This window comes from Grus americana, chromosome 7 (assembly GCF_028858705.1).
Source record: "Grus americana isolate bGruAme1 chromosome 7, bGruAme1.mat, whole genome shotgun sequence".
NCBI lineage: Eukaryota > Metazoa > Chordata > Aves > Gruiformes > Gruidae > Grus > Grus americana.
The window spans coordinates 14746074-14762346 of record NC_072858.1 but is presented as its reverse complement, the minus strand read 5'-3'; the positions used below and the strand labels follow the sequence as shown (position 1 = coordinate 14762346).

Below are 16273 nucleotides of genomic sequence, written 5' to 3'. Positions count from 1 at the left end.
GGCAGTTCTCCAGGACATCTTAACTAACTGAGTGCTGCTTGCTACCATTGCATCTAAGAGTCCTTGGGAAAAGACATGATCAAATGTGTTAAAAAGCATCTGTTTTCATAACTGTAGCTAAAATCCCTGGATAGTTGGGTGTAATTTTCCATTGTTTTTGAACGCATGATCACAGACCGCTCTTGGAAAATAAGGAGTACTTAGAGGATGAACTGCAGGCCTGCTTCAGTGCATGGTGGCATGCTGTGCCAATGACCTGGTTTTGATGAGTGTGTTCTTGCTTCTTCAGCAAGCAAGAGCCAAGAGACCTTCTCTTAGCAAGAAATAAAGTGTAATATTGGTGGGAGTCTTCAAACTGTGAGACAGTAGTTGCAAATGCCTGGCTTTGGAGGGAGGGGTGGACTAGACCAATACCTTTATTTTATATAACAAGGCTTTTTTAGAAACAGGAGGGTGCGTGGAGAGCAGTAGACACTTTCTCAGCTCGGTTTGAAGGAAGTGCAAAGGGCGTCTTGAGTACTTTGTCCTTTGCTTCTCTGGAGTGAAGATCACAGTCTTTTCTCTGCCCTTCATGGTACAGCTGAGCAGGCTGGCTAGAAAAATTGCCTAGGAACCTTGATTTCCAGCCAAGCAAAAAAATGGAGCATGTAACACCTTCATTTGATAGCAGGTTTTGATAAGGTTTGGTATAAGGCAGAATCCAGTCCATTAGGGAAATTGGTTGTGCAAGGCAAGAGAGAGATTTCGGTTTGCTGTGCCAAAAAACATGGAGAATTTGGGTTACGACACAGGGAGGTGAAAGTCCCTGCTCAAAATGCTCAGAGGCACAATACAGCACATCCAGTTCACCAACAAACAGCCTGGTGCGGGGCTCTGATATCTGTGATATGGGTCAATTGCACTTTGTCCTGATCCAGAGCAATACTCCTCTCATTCTTCAAATTCCTAAACTGTTCACCTTTCCCCACCCAGCACTTAGCAGAGAAAACATCGCTAACTCTGCAGGGGATGCTGAAAACATCAAGGTATTGTAAAGGTGGGACCTAGAGGTTTTTACTTGGGAGAAACAAGCATTTTGATCTCACAACGCAGAATGGCCATGCTGAAAATGCGCTGTAGCGCTAGGAGTCTTCATTTTGTCTGTTGGGGAATAATGAAGAGTGGTAGAGGTCTTATTGAAAGAAAAACAGTGTTGTGATCTCTGCTGAGGGGTGGTTGCCAGGCGTACTTGTTTCTAGAGGGGGAGGTCTCCTGGTATCCTTAGCTGCAAAAGCTGAGCTTAAAAAAGGTAAGAGATTGCAGGTAGCTCTGAGGCAGGTAGAGCTGTGGGCTGCAGTTGCAGGAGACAAAAGCCTCATTTGGAGTGAACATTGTAGCTCTTTGAAATGTGTCTCAGAAGCATTTTTCTAGTGTATGCAAACATGAAGGGGGATTTGTGGAAAGGGGGAGTTATTCCACACGTTGGAGGAAGTAGAGAAAATTCAGGAAGTGATATTTTAAAATTCCCTTCTAAAGAGCAGTGTACGTTCAGTACAACAGTGCACAGAAACCAGCCGTGACCACAAACGGAGCAGAAGTTAGGTTTCTTGAGGATTCAGAGTGGGGGGCTAGTTTAATTTAATTTTGGATAATTTAAGACATTGAATACCAAAATAAGTTTTAAAAATATTTTGAGACATTTATGTAAAAAGAGTATGTTTTTGTTAAATGTAACAATGAAAGATTTGGGCTGGAAATTAAAGAGCAGTGCAAACAAAAGCAAAACATAGTGCTTGGGGTTTTTCTCTTCTTCTGTGGTCAATCTGCAGAGTGTCTTTTGTGTCTTGATTGTTATTTTCAAACCAAAGTGGCTGTGGGAGACAAGTTCAATGCTACTCACAGCTCTGCTCATACTTTTGGCTAGATTAAATGATATCCAAGAGGTGGGAGCGATAGTTGGGGGTGGGAGCTTAGCCCTGTCACCATATTTCTTTCTCCTCCAGATTCGTGCCTATTGAATATACTCCACATTGTCAAGGCTGCCCGAGTAGCAGTCACGCAGGCAGGCAGGTCTGTGTCAAAGCCTCTGGCACACCGCGTGTTTCTGCCTTTAGAGCAGTGCGGGGTTCAGCCTTTCCGATGATCTTCTCCGTTGCCTTTGTGGGGTTTCCTGGGTTTGGATGTGGCTCTTGTGCTCTGGCTAACACTTTCTCTCCCCTGCTGCAGGGTTTTGGCTGGTGTGGACCATCATCATCATCCTCAGCTGCTGTTGTGTTTGCCATCACCGACGCACAAAGCATCGTCTCCAGGCCCAACAGCGGCAACACGAGATCAACCTGATCGCTTACCGGGAAGCCCATAACTATTCAGCCCTGCCGTTTTATTTCCGTATGTACCTCACACCATTTTTCATGGAGGTTGTGGGGAGCAGGGCACCAGTGGGTTTCCCATGTTGGGTGGAAGTGGGGAGCAGTGGTTGGACTCAGCAAGAGGCAGGGGCCAGCTTTGCTGCATAACCTTCGCTTATAGAGAGGAGGTGGAGTATTCCAGCTGCTGGATGCATTTGAGCCCCCTTGAGTCTGGAGTTGAACTGCACCAGCTACAGCATCTTCACGCTCTCCCTTGACTTCGCTCTGTGAGTGCAGCGATTCCCTGAGTGTTTTTCTGGGAAGGTTCTTAAAATATCTCGTTGAGAACTTCATGGACGCTCCTCCTTTCCAGCCTGCACTTGCTGCTGGTGGGACTGAGATGTGGGAAGTGGCTTCATGAAATTCAGTCACACAGACTGCGTGGAAGTGGTGCCTTGGCAGGGACCATGCTGGCTCCCTGTGCTGCGCTTCTAAGACCACGATGCTGGTGAGCAGCCCTAGGAGTCTGCAGGAAGGAGCTGTTGCCCACAGCGCAGGGAAAATACAATCACTTTGTTCTCTCCTTTGTGCCCTGCTGCCCTGTGCTAGAACAGCAAGTCTTGGCCTTTTGACTGGAGGTACCACAACTGAGTTTCCTGTAAGGGACTGTTGAATTGCATGTGTGAACTTGCTTTTCTTGTTAAACTCTTGCAGCAACCTCAGAAATAATCCCCAGCAGCCCTTTCCTCCCCAGCCCCAGGGATACGCAATTGCACATGGAAAACTGCAGTGCTGTCTCTAAACGTTTCCAGTATTTAAGTCCATTCTGTCTATAGAGACTCTTTTGTTGCCTCTTAAGAAATAAACAAAATCTTTCATAGGTTTGAGGGACTGTAAGTACAATAAACAAAACTCTCTTGCCAGTACTGCCAATTTATTCTGGCCGCACCAGAAAAACTGAATCCAGTGCAAAAATAAAGACCAAGAGCCAGGATCCTAAGTTCCATATAACTGTTCATGTGTCTTCATATTTGCACAAAGCTTTATGAGATGAAATCTTTGCTGTTGAAAGTGGAAACTCAGCTGAGAAGCCAGTGTTGGAGAGGGCTGGTGAGTTACCTCCCAGGTTATTCCCTCCAGCCAATGCAGGCCATCCCTTGGTGTGGTTTGTGGGGCTGTAGTGGGGTACAGGGCGGTGGGGGGAGGGTCGCCTGGTAGCCCTTAGCATGGATTTGAGAGCCAGGGGATCAGGCTGCTGTTCCCAACTGTGTCCATCTCCTCCTGTAATGGTGCCCTCCTGTGCTGTGATTGCTGCTTCTCTGCAACATAACATAGCTCGTTTGGGCCAAGTTTTGGCACCCCTTGTAAAGCCTGTTGAGCTGTTTAGCGGGAAGGTGCTGGTAGATGACAAATGACGTACTGACCTGTATTAGTGACTTGTTTCCTGAGATAAGCTGTTCATGAAATAACTTCTCCTTGTCTTCTACTTTTTTGTAGGGTTTTTGCCAAATTATTTACTACCTCCCTATGAGGAAGTGGTGAACCGACCGCCGACCCCGCCCCCACCATACAGTGCCTTACATCAGCAGTGCGTCCCAGCAGGCAGCAGTAGCACAATCCCGGACACACCAAGAAACCTGCAGCCAGCACAGAGCAGCTCAGCAGCACCCAGTGGCAATAACAGCAGTACTGACACCACCGGGTCCCCTGGCCTCAGGGACCCCGAGCCCTCCACCACCGTGCTGGTTGAGCGAGCAGTTGCCAAAATGCAAAGCGTCGAGCCCGGAGGTACCAGCATGGGAGCTGAGCTAGTGGAGAGGGCCGGTCCTGATAAGGATACGGAGTGCAAGGAGGAACTGCTGAAAGGTTACAGCTCTGAGAGCTTAGAGCAGAGCAGCGCCATTCCCGATGCGAAGGACAAGACGCCGGGCAGGCAGCGCCGTTTCACCGGTGACTCAGGCATCGAAGTCTGCGTATGCAACCGGGGCCATCACGACGACGACCTCAAGGAGTTCGACGGGCTCATTGATGATGCTCTGGATGGGCCCCTGGACTTCTGTGACAGCTGCAGCGGCCGCCCCCACAGGGACGAGGAGGAAGGGCTTTTTAATGCCATGGAAGAGCAGCACTGCGAACACAGCCACCACCACCTGCCCCGGCAGCCGGTGTGTGTACTCTTGAACACAATAAATGAGCAGGACTCTCCAAACTCTCGTACCAATAACTCCCCCAGCTAAGGTGGCAGAGTGGAAGGGAGAATCGGGGCAAAAAACAAAGAAATAAAAGCAGAATAAGAGGATTAAAACTTTAACAGGAGGAAAAGGTGATACAACCTTTTTTTTTTTTTTTTTTAGTTTATTTTTCTTTCTTCCCCTCCAATATAATTTGGGGACTAGTTCTCGAAGACCCGGCTTGTGGGGGACGGGTCACTCTGGGTTTTGTTAATTGCGTCTGTCCTGCTCCGCGGGGCAGGGACTGATGTTTCTCAATGAGACCTAACAAACAGAATTTTCCCAATGGTGATTTTGGTGATGGTTATTATGAGTTTGTTGGTTTTAGTTTTCTGAAACACTGCTTTATCTCACAATCAGTAAAGCTCAGCAAATCTCGCCCTGGGAGGATACGAAATCACCGTAAGGCTTCAACCTCCGGGTGTCTTCCCAGAAGCAAGCAGCTTCTGACAGTGCTGGCAGTCAGTAGCCCAAGAGTTCTGGTTTGATATAGTGCTCTTGAGGCATTGGGGATTTCTTTTCATTTTAGCGCTTTTTTTTTTTTTTTTGGTGTTAAGTTTTCCTGCAGCTGATGAATGCCCAAACACATCAGCCCTATAATCTCTGGTGCTTCAGTGTTTAAGACAGCAGGTAGGAAATTTCCCACTTGAAGCTGGTGACTGAAGGACCAGTTTCTTTCAGAAGGAGTGTTAGTCTACCGTAAGCAGTTTGAAAAGAAAGGGTGTGCAGAAATTTGCCTTTATGTGTCTTTTTTAAAGACAAGGGTATTCCTTCAATGCCTCCAAGAGCACAGTTAGAAGTAGAATCCAGGCAGCTGGGCTGCCTTCCAAGTACTGTGGTCTCCGAATGACCTTTTCCCGGTGTGCTGCAAAAGGGCTTGGCTTTATTTTTGTTTTCCTTTTTTTGCACCCCGAGAGCAGCACACTTGAGTTAAAATGACAAAAAAAGAACAGGGCTCTCTTTGGCCAGTGTGCCTTCAAGCTTCAGTGATGCATGTTGAAAAAATGGAGACGAGAGCTCCGTCCGATGTGAAGGGATGACTTACCATGTAGATGTGGAAGACCTGTGCAGTATTTTTTTTTTTTTCATCCAAAAGTTTGGTGCGATTCTAATGTTGACCACTTAAAGGAAATGAATGTCTGTTTTCTTTTTCTTTTTTTTTTTAATGGTGGCAACTGGCTACTGTATAATGTCTGTGAGCGTGTGTGTGTGACTGCAATCCATGCATGCGAGTCCTACTGGTAATATGAAAACCTGCTGTAAGACTGCAAGAAAATTTACTGTAGCTTTGCTTTAATAAACGGTAGAGATTTTGTTAGTAACAACCTGAAGGAAAAAAAAAAAAGAGCTGAAACTAACATTCCCTAGAGTGCTCATGTGGAAGAGAGCACAGTTCAGGCTATGTATCTTGTTCTTGGATTTTCTCCCTGTCCCTTTTATAATTATGGTCGTCCAGATCATTATTGTTATGGGGGGAAAAAAAATGAAAACTGAACTCAGACATATTCAGATTTGATTGATTGAAAACCAAAATCAGTTTTAAATAAGGTGGAAACCAAAATACAATGCCTTTTCTGATAACTTGCCCATGTGTACGTGTATCATTTTGTGAGTTAAGAACAAGATTTGTCTTTAGTTTGTGGTTTTGGTTTTTTCTCTGGAGGTATGTAGCACTGTGCTGGATACAGATGTCAGAGCAAGACAAGTGGTGCTTATTTTGGTATTTTACCCACATGTTTGAGGAGAGCACTTTTACCTTACAAGGTTTAGGAGAATCTCACTCTGTTGCCCATCACAGCCTTTCTCTTCCATAAGAAGAGCTGATGAAGACAGCTCTTCAGTTTCTTAGGTGCTCTTAAGAATGAAGGACTTGGATTTGGATTCAGGAGACCTCATTCCTGGATGCCTGGAGCATGAGTGGTAACGGAGAGGCTGTGCTGGCCCCAGAGCCCCACAGGCTGGTTCGCTTGCACCACAGCCACCTGGGGACCGGTTGCTTCTAGCTGCGTTCACCGACCACGTGTCTTTTGAGAAGAGAATTAAAGATCCCCAGTACCACCCCTAGGAATTCTGTACGTATTGGCACCTGGCTTTGTTCCTGGCACCATAGAGGAAGCTAAAAAAGCACATTGGCCCTTACAGCGTGGGGTTTTACTGCCGTAAAGCCTGGGCATGGCCCCGTGCCAGTGGGAGACCCTCTGCCAACATTTCTGTTGGCATTAGACAAAAATCTCTCTGTTTGCTCTCCTGCTGTCCCACTAAGGGTGTGGGAACCCCCCACTTCTCTGGACATAAAGGTGAGTACCAGTAAGCTGAGCTGATGTTTCTAATCTTAAAAAGTCAGGAAGAAGCAGTGGTGTGTCTGTTTTATGACTCCTGGAGGTTTTTCAGGCTTTTAAAGACCATAAAGAAGTAAACAGGGCACAAACCATGTCTCTTAAGCTCACATGTGTCTGGGGAGGAGTGGGATGATTAGTGTGGTTCTTGCTGCTTCAGGCTTTTACACCTGGGCACAGGGCAGCTGATGTGGGGAGAAGTGATGTGGGGCAGGACCCTGGGCAGGTGAGCTCCTCAGAGACATCCTGGCTGGTGCCTCTTCAGGGGGAAAAACATGGGCAGGCAGAGCACTCCTAAAGCTCCAGCTTTGGAGCTTCGGAAAGGTGCTTGATCCTCAGGGGTACCCCTTTGTAGAATTCCAACACAGCCCAGGCTCTTCTCCAAATGCATGCTGTGCGTGTAAAATGCTGGAGATATGAGGACACAGGCAGGTGTGCATCTTTAACACCAGAGCTCCAAAACCCACCCATCTCCAGCTGTAAGGGGCTTTATGGGAGTCATGAATACGTCATTTCAAAACTGAGCTGCAAACAGTGCAGCACAATTGAGAGCAAATTAGTGTCAATCCACTGCTCGGTGTTTTTCTTCACAACGTGCTTTAAGTGTTGATGCCAATAATACTTGAAGTCTATTTTTGCTAGAGTCCGTGGCCATGCAGCGCTGCTTACACGGCATGTTTTCGGCCGCTGAAATTGGCTCTGAGGGCAAGGACCTAGCGGGCATCCTCGTGGGCTTGGGGTGTATCGCCTGGGGACAGGCACTGCAGAGCACCATGCAGTGGGTCAGCGATTCAGGGTTCTTGCTACCAGTGGGTACTGCAGCATCACCTCCGTGTTCCCAAAGGACTCTGTGGCTTTGACGACACAAATTCCCCCTCTGGGAACACCTTCCTGCAGCGTATCGTCGCATGTTTGTACAACCCAGTGGATGGGTGTTGGCTGAAGATGGAGGGGGAGGAGGGAATCGTGTGTCTCGGTGCTTGCTGGCAGCCTGCTCTCGGGGCTCGTACCTACCTAACTCGAGGCTAAGGAAAGCTGAGGTGCAGTTAAGGTTCTGCGTTACATACGGTCATTGAAAACTTCCTGCGGCAGGAAACCTGAGCAAGCCTCCAGGACAGAAGCAACAGCAGCAGGCTCCGCTGAAGCATGAGGCTATGCTGACAAGCGATGGCAGCTTTGTGCTCCCCGGACCCCCCTCGCTGCTCCAGGACGTGCGTCAGCGACGAGAGCCTGGGCTGTGCTCGCTTCCTGCCCCACGCAGCCCGGGCTCCCACAGCCAAATGTCCTCTTGTCCCCCGCACGCCCCGGCCTGGCGTGTCCCACGGTGACCCGCTCCCAGCGGAGCTTGGCAGGGACCCAGGGCACGGTCCTGCTCCAGCGAATAAATTCCCCTTGCCCTCTCCCCGCAGGCTGCTGCCTCCCGGCCCTTGCTCACCGTCCCTGTGCAACACATCTCGAGGAGGTTCCCCCCACCCCCCCCTTTTTTTTTTTCTTCTTTTGTTTATATAGGAAAAGCCTAGACCGGGGCGGGAGAGGGGGCAGTCCGGCAGCCCCCCGGCTGGAGACAAGCCCCACAGCATCCCACAGCGGGCAGCCTGGGAAGGCCGGGATGAGTTGATTCCCCCCTCCCTTGCAGCACAGATCTGTTTTTATCGGATGGGACCAATGCCCGCACCGGGGCCGTTGCAGAGATGGTGCAAATGCCGCAGTCTCTGTGCTGGGGGGGGGTCACAGGCTGCCGGGTTGTTTCTTGATTTGTTTTCAGCCGGGGAACAGCTGTGTCCCGAGGTCTGTGCTTACTCAGCTCCCCTGGCACCCTGCCTGCCATGGAGCCCGCAGGTATTTCCAGTGTCACCTGCTCCTGCGCTGCCTGCGGCTGCGCAGCCCGAGGCCGTTTGGTGCTTGGTGTGAAGCAAAGCCCCTCAAATTTGGAGGGCTTCTGGGCTGAGCCCCGTAGTGCAGTTGGCTCACCGGAGCGCTGTGGGGGTGGCTGTGCCCCCCCCCCAAAGGGGTTTGTGCAATGGAAGGGCTCGGGCTTGCTGTGCCTGGTGTCCTTGGGCCCCCCCTCAGCGAGGTGCACCTCTGCTTCCTGGGGTACCCAGGGTACAGTGTGGGAGCAGCTGCGAATGAAAAAGCTTTACCCTTTCTGCCATCACTGACTCCTCGCTTGCAGTCCCTCTCTGCCACAGGAGATGGAGCCGCTGATTCCCAAACCCCCAAGTTGCTCTCCGAGCCCTTCGGCGCCAATCTCCCTCCTGTCCTGGTTCCCCCCATGCAAAGACCCCGAGTGGCCCCAGAGGGAGGGCAGGGACCCAACGCAGCCCAAGCCCTTACAGCAGCAGGATTATTTCAGCAGCAAAAGCCTCGGCGTTCCCAGCAGCTGCCCGGCTCAGCCAGCCAAAACCTGGTGGCAGACGCCGAGGTTCCCCCTGGCTGTCCCGTGGGCATCACCGCCTCATCCCCCCAGATTTTGGGTTGCTAGGCTGCCCCGTGCCGGGTCTGAATGAAGCCAAAGGGCTCATCCAAGGTGGTGGATTTGCATGTCTTGGGTCTCGGGGGACCCCGACTTCTGCAGGGGGCTCGGGGAGCCGGAGGAGGGAGGGGGCTGCCGCAGGCTGGATCTGGCACGGCCCTGCTGCTGCTGCCGCCAGCCCAGGTGAAGCTGTCTGGGGGGGTCAGGGGTTCGGGTGCAGCGGCACGGCCCCGGAGCAGCTGTCAGGACACAAATACCAGCCGGATGATTCAGCAGCATCTCTGCCTGTTCCCAGAGTGGGGAGCAGCCATGCCGGCGGCTGTTTACCAGCTCACAAGGTGCTGGGCAGCGGGTGCTGGGTACTGAACCCCCTGCCGTGGCATCTTCTCCCCGTCAGCCCAGTGGGAGGAGGTGAGCTGGGGCAGGGGGCAAGTCACCCTGTGGTGGAGCTGGGCTCGGAGTAACGGTGTTTATGGCATGTGGCGGGTCTCCAGGCCCAGGAACAGCACGTGCTGGCCCTGGCGAACGGGGAACCCAGCTGGAGTGCGAGCTTTGTGCAACTGTCTGCAGCTGGAGATGTTCTCTGATTTAGGAACATCCCCGTTCCCAGAGTCTCCATTTCTGCCTCAAGGTACACACTAGCCTGGGTGCTTGTGGTGAGTGCGCACACCTTGCGAGGCGCCGGCCCAGTGCTGACTCTGGCAAGGAGAAAATCCCTTCCCTTACCGAGCTCAAACTCAGCCCCTTGCCAAAAGGGCACAGAGGTGCTGGAAGTCCCAGGCTGATGCTCTTGGAGGCAGCAGGATGCTGTGGTTACAGGTGACCGCAGAAGAATGGAGAGGAGCCTCCCTGCTGGCACGTGCTGCTGGGCATAGGATCTAGGCAGGGGAAGGACCAGGCTTGTGTGGAGGTGCCAGTCCCCAGGGAAGCCCAGAGCATCATATTTAGCCAAGTTTTCTGCAAACCCACCCCGAGCCCAGCCCCCCTTCGCCCACCCTCCTTCAGCCTGTGCTGGCAGAGGCGGAGGGACTGGAAACATACCGGCATTGTCCGTGTGATGGAACGGGCAGGGGAGCGGGAATGAGTGCGGGGCTCAGCCCTTACAAGCCAGCAGAGACTCCATGCAGCAGCAGTGGAGCTGGGCTCCTGCTGCACTCCCCTCTGCCCTGTTTCTGGGGGGTCAGCTGTGCATATCACCCCGAGGATTGCCTCCGGGGCAGATGTGGGCACTGTGGTTCTTCCTCCAGGTCCTCCTCACCACCCTGAGCCCCCACCAGAATGGACTGGGAGGAGGGAAGATGCTTCCAGCGCAGCGCTGGGCTGCAACTGTGTTCCCTTCACCATCCCCGTGCCGTGGGCTGACGGGACCAATTTGGCATCAGCCACAGCGGTGAGGAGGCCGGGTGAAAGCAAAGTGCTGGCGGTTCAAAAGAAAACATACACTTTGACACAGGGAGTAGAAAGTTCAGCTGTGGGGAGGTTTTATGTTGGTTTTCCTGCCTGCTAGCAAGAGGGGGGCAGGGGAAAACAGAAAAGGGGGAAAATGTGGGGGTGTGCAGGGCTGGAGGTGTCGCACCATGCTGTGCTTTGCAGGGCTTTCCTCCCCCTGCCCCCCCCCCCCAGCTGCTTTCCCTCCAGGTGCCCTAAGGCATAGCTGTGTTGCTATTTAGTTAAATATTAAGAGGTTGAGTAATAAAGAACCAGAAACCTAATTGCACGCCGCCCTCCGTGGCACGGTGGTTTTCAGCGAAAGCAAACGCGGCCCCTCGCGTTACAGGAAGGTTTTGCGGCTCAAAGTGACGGCCATAACCCAGCCAGACAGCGAGCATCGGTGCTCGGGACACCATGCAGGCAGGAGATGCCACGTTGCTGCATGATGAATGTCAGCAGCCCCTGGCTCAGCCCACGGGGTCTGGGCACCTCTGGGTGCTCTTCCGTGTCCCTGAGCCATGGGAGCCCCTGCTTTCAGCCAGAGCTGGGGCTGCCTGTGCCTCTCCACAGCGGGGGGCACACAGGACGGAGTCGGACAGCCCTGCACCCCCACAAGGCACTCGTGTCCTGCCTGGAAGGGGCTGTGTGTGTGCACGTGCGCATACAAGCGCATATGTGCGTGCATATGTATGCGTGTGTCAGCAGGCATAAACACATCCCTGTACTTGTAAGTACATGCGTGCGCAGGCACCTGTGTGCATACGCCCGCATGTGCCAGCAGCGGTGTGCGCGCCCGTGTACCATGGGAGAGGAAGCCAGGTGGGAGCTAAAACTGCAGCAACCTCCAAGCCGTTTCCTCCTTTTTCCCTGCAAGAAGTGGGTGGGAGTCCCACTGGTGGGGGCACGCTGTCCTGGGGCAGGGCAGGGGACGGCAGGGCTGGGGGAGCTCTCCCAGCCCGTGGCGGGCTCAGCTCCCAGCCTTTCTCCCAGTGGGGAAACTGAGGCAGGGGCCAGCCAGGGTCACCCACCCGGGGTGACAGGCACCAGGCACAGCCTGGGCATCCCTAACCCACAAACTGCCACTGCTCACCTTTCACTGGCCCTTCACCTCACCAGCCGTGCGGGTGGCTGGTCTCCATGGCTTGTGGTGGTCTCTGAACAGGCCCCCCACCCCACATCCCTTGGGGGGCAAAGGGGCTGTTCCTGTTAGCAGCCCTGCAGAGGGGCCACGGCCTCCCAGCTCAGCCTGGTGCTCTCATGAAGTTGTGGTGCCACCATACATCTCAGACACCCTCCCATCTCCCCCTGCCCTCCAACACCTGCCCAAAAAATAGCCAGAGCCATGCTGCATTGGGAACAGCTTTATCCGGACAATGCTGCATCCATGGGGTGGGCAGGGCATAGACTCTATGGTCTTGGCCCATCCCACCCCATCACCGCCCAGGATCCAGGGCTCATCCCCATCACGAGGCCACTCGCCAGGCATCCCGCAGCCTGGCCTTCACCTGAAACTTCTGCACCTGCAGCACGACACCAAACTTGCCCTCTAGAGAGGGCAGGGGCTGATCCTGGGGGCACTCGAGCGTGAACCTCTGCAGCACCCAGGCCAGGAAGAGGAAGAGCTCCATCTTGGCCAGGACTTCGCCCAGGCAGACACGGATCCCGGCCCCAAAGGGCAGGTAGCTGGGCGAGGGCGAGTGGATGTGCTGGCCCCGCTCATCCAGGAAGCGACCTGCAAGAGGAAGGGGCACCATTGGTGTCGGCAGGGATCGGTCCCTTCTGCCTAAGACCTGCCCCAGTTCATCACATGTGTGTCCCTCCCGTGAGCCACAAGAGCAGAGATGGTGCGAATGCCCCAGCTGGGGGGGAGCAGGATCTGACCTTCCACCACCAAGCCTCCCCCAGTTCAGCCTCTCCCACTACACCCACCCTGCCATCCCCTGCCCCTCTGGGAGGACGGGGAGCACGCAACACACCAGGGTTGAACTCCTCAGGCTTGTCCCACTCCTCCTCATCGTGGTGCACGGACCAGAGGTTGATGACGACCCTGGCACCCTTGGGGATGGAATATTCCCCAATGCTACAAGGTGAATGCAGAGTGAGATGGTCACTCCCTCCTGTGGTCTCTGCCCGAGTCCCAGCTGTGCCCCAGGGGTCTCACCTCGTGTCGGCAAGGGACACATGTGGGATGAGCAGGGGGGACACGGGCCGGATGCGCAGCACTTCGCTGATGGTGGCCTCCAGGTAGGGCAGCAGCGGACGGTCACTGAGGTGGGGGTGACGTGCCAGGCCGATTTTCTGGTCCATCTCCTCCTGGATCTTCCTCTGAACCTGGGAGGGGAGCAAGGGTTGAGGTGGGAGCCTGGGAAGGGGGGTACCCTGTGTGCAAGGGCTCCCCATGGCAGTGGAGTACACCCAGCATCACCAGCATGTCCGGCAGGTCGTGCAGGGCAGAAGTAAAATGCTCACAGCCTGATCCTGCTTATTCACAAAGCCTGATGTTGGTCTCAGCACCTGCCTTCCCCAAAGCCCCCCATGATGTCCCTGGTGCCAGAGGGAGCCCAGGACCCCTGCTGCGGGGTGCAGCCCCTACCTCGGGGTAGTGGAGCAGGTAGAGCACAGCCCATTTGAGCACAGTCGTGGTGGTCTCCACGCCGGCCCCGAATATGTCCCCCACCGTCATGAGGAGGTGGTCATCAGTCAGCTCCAGCCCTGGCACCGGGGGGCTGCTCTTCTCAGCACTGAGCCTCACTTGCAGGAGGGCGTCCATGAGGTCCCTCACGGCATCCCCGCAGAAGGCTTCCTGCCAGGGGACATGCGTGAGCCGGGCTGTCCTGGGCACAGTCCCTTCCACCCCAGCTCCAGCACCCCACAGCTCCCAAGCATCTCCCTGTCCTGGCCTCATTGGCACCTTGTGTTCAGTGAACTTCTGCTGGAGCAGCTGGTCCCGGACCTTGAGGCATCTCTTCAGCAGGGCCAGGTCCTTGTTGGGGAAGATCTGGGGGAGAAAAGCTCCACTACAGCAAGGGGCTCCAGCCCAGCTCAGCCTCTGCAGGTTTGCAGGCAGTGGTTCTGTGCCCACCATGCTACTGGCTCTTGTAGGACACTAGGACAGGGACCCTCCTAACCCCAGGGGGCTCAGGTAGCCCCCTTCTGCAGGACACATCCCAGCTCCTCCCTCTCATCTGAGGTGAGAGGAACAGGGGCAGCCCCTGTGTCTCTACTCACCTGGAGCCAGGGGAAGATGTCCACCAAGCTCTCCTTGGCTACGGTGTCCACAATGCCCTGGCTGTACTCCAGCATGGCCTCGAACTCGGGGTCCCCACGCTGGTACGAGGAGTTGAAGCAGAGGGAGCAGACCACGTTGGTGACGGCCCGTGTGAGCTCAGGGGCCACGTCCAGGGCTGTATCCTGCGCAGTGCTGAGCGTCTCGCACAGGGACGCAGCCTCCCGGCAGACTGGGGTGGAGGGGAGAGGCAGGCAAGGGGGTGATGGTGAAGCCAAGGGGGTGAAGGGAGCAGCTGGGGGCTGGGAGGAGGGGTCCGCCACTCATTCAGGGTGTGCAGCCTGCAGAGAGCATCCCCCCACCCTGGCTGAGCCTTGAGGGGCTGGGATGGGCAGAAGGGACGATGCCGGGTGCAGCGGAGGAGCAGAGAGGATGGAGACGCACAGAGAAGTCTCCATGTGCGGCTTGACACTCCTCCTGGGTGGAGCAGGGAGCTCAGGGGGCCGGGGGCTGGCTCCGTGCCTCAGTTTCCCTAGCTGTGAGTGAGGGCAGCCTAAGCTCAGGGTGGAAAATGCACAGGGAGAGGTGTTGGAAAAGTACTGGGGATGGAGAGAGAGGGACCCAGCCCTGGCTAGGCAAACTGGGGGGATGCTGGGGGGGCTTGGGCTGAGCCCATGAGTCTCCCCTTGGTTCCCAGGGGATCAGGGCACAGAGAAAGGAAAAGTTCAGCCCAGATCAAATACAGGAGGGATCCTGGGGACTGGCGGGGGGCACTTACTGATCCTCTCGAGGGCAAGCGAGCCCTCCCCAAACATGGAGAGAGCAGCATGCACCAGCTTGCGCTGGAACTTCCAAAGGGGCCCGTAGCTGGCAAAGGCGATGTCCTTGCCCCCCCGGGACAGCAGGTCCGTGGTCACCTGTGGGACAGGCAGCCCTGGGGTCACCTCGCGGCAGGGCAGCCCCAGGGGGGGACATGTGTTGGGGAGGGGCAATGCTGGGGGGGGGCTGGTCAGCTCATCCCAGGGATGATCTGGGGGGCTGGTGGTCAGCACTGGTGGGCAAAGCTGAGGCCATGAGCTTTGCTTCCTCGTCGTGTGTCGCCCCCCCCCCACCCCGAGGACTGATGGAGAGGTTTAGGGACAGATGCCAGGGTAAGGACTGGGGTGCCCAGGAAAATTAGGGGGTGCAGAGAGCCTGGTGGTACCTGAACCCATATCCCTGTGTCCCAAGATGCAGCCAGCCCCGGGGAAGAAGGGCACCCTCAGGATGGAGGATGTGCAGGATTTGCCCTGGGGAACAGGGCAGAGAGGGGCTGCCCCTGCCATTGCCTTCCTGCAGGCGGGATGGGGAGAGGAGACGGACCGGCGGGTGCCGGTGCCTTTCTTGTGAGCATCCCCTGCCTCACCCCACACCACAGTGGGAGGGGGTCCCCCAAAACCTGCTGCCGACTCACGGTGCGGGGCCGTCCGGCGAAAGCCTTCCCCTTCTTCAGCAGCACCTCCCTGGCGTGCCGGTAGCTGTTCACCACCACCACGTAGTGGGGGCCCATCCAGAGGGCGTAGAGGCTGCCGTAGCGGCCCTGCAGGCGCCAGAGCCGCAGGTGGAGCTGGGGGTGCCCGGCCAGCTGCAGCAGGCTCCCCACCAGCGGCAGGGCTGGCAGGCTCCGTGGGCGCCCCGAACCCGTCCCCATCTTCATCCCCGAGGTGGCTCGCTGGTGTGCCAGCCCCCAGGCGCAGAGCAGGGCCAGGGCCAGCAGCAGGGCACCCAGTAGCAGCATGGCGGGGCTGGCTGCGGGGCTGCGGCAGTGCAGGGAGCCTTTATACCGGCTGCGGGGTCGTTGCCTTGACCCTGAGGCAGGCTCGCCTTCTTATCGGGGGGCTGGGGGGGGAACCAGGTGCTGGGCTCGTGGCCAGCTCTGCAGCTGGGTACCCAGCGGGGGGCGAGGGCAGCAGGGCCATGGCCGCACCGGGTGGCCGTGGGGGAGCTGCGTCCAGCGGGCCGCGGGCCAGGGGATGCCCAGGGCTGGCTCCATCCTCAGGGCTCCGTCCCCAGGGCCCTGTGGCAGGCGAGGAGTGCGGGGGCACCTGAGCCCTTGAGGTCTCCCCTGGGTGCCATGAGTGCAGCTGGGGGCGAGTGGTGGGGCACTGGGGTCCATCCCCAGCCTGGGAGCTCCTCAACATGCCTAGGAGGGGATGGGCAGCACAGGGCTGGGGGCACTGGGCAGTGCTGGGCAAGCACTGGGAATGCTG

The 16273-nt window shown here is 55.6% G+C and overlaps 2 protein-coding genes across 4 annotated transcripts in view; one reads left to right on the top strand and one right to left on the bottom strand.

The window, feature by feature from the left end:
- The window catches only part of WBP1L (WW domain binding protein 1 like), a 62106-nt gene extending 55967 nt beyond the window's left edge, over nucleotides 1-6139 (top strand). For all 3 annotated transcript variants that reach the window (XM_054831768.1, XM_054831769.1, XM_054831770.1), the window contains exons 3-4: nucleotides 2206-2367; nucleotides 3825-6139. In XM_054831768.1, the coding sequence (XP_054687743.1) occupies nucleotides 2206-2367; nucleotides 3825-4564 (902 nt within the window). In that variant the 3' untranslated portion in view covers nucleotides 4565-6139. The remainder of the gene's footprint in view (nucleotides 1-2205; nucleotides 2368-3824) is intronic.
- Nucleotides 6140-12261: 6122 nt separating this feature from the next.
- Nucleotides 12262-15801, bottom strand: LOC129208836 (steroid 17-alpha-hydroxylase/17,20 lyase). The gene is made up of 8 exons (XM_054832203.1): nucleotides 15478-15801; nucleotides 14803-14941; nucleotides 14027-14256; nucleotides 13710-13796; nucleotides 13392-13601; nucleotides 12960-13129; nucleotides 12775-12878; nucleotides 12262-12530 (listed from the first exon to the last, which is right to left on the bottom strand). The coding sequence occupies exons 1-8, from the start codon at nucleotides 15799-15801 to the stop codon at nucleotides 12262-12264; spliced, it is 1533 nt and encodes a 510-aa protein (XP_054688178.1).
- Between the last annotated feature and the right edge of the window lie 472 nt (nucleotides 15802-16273).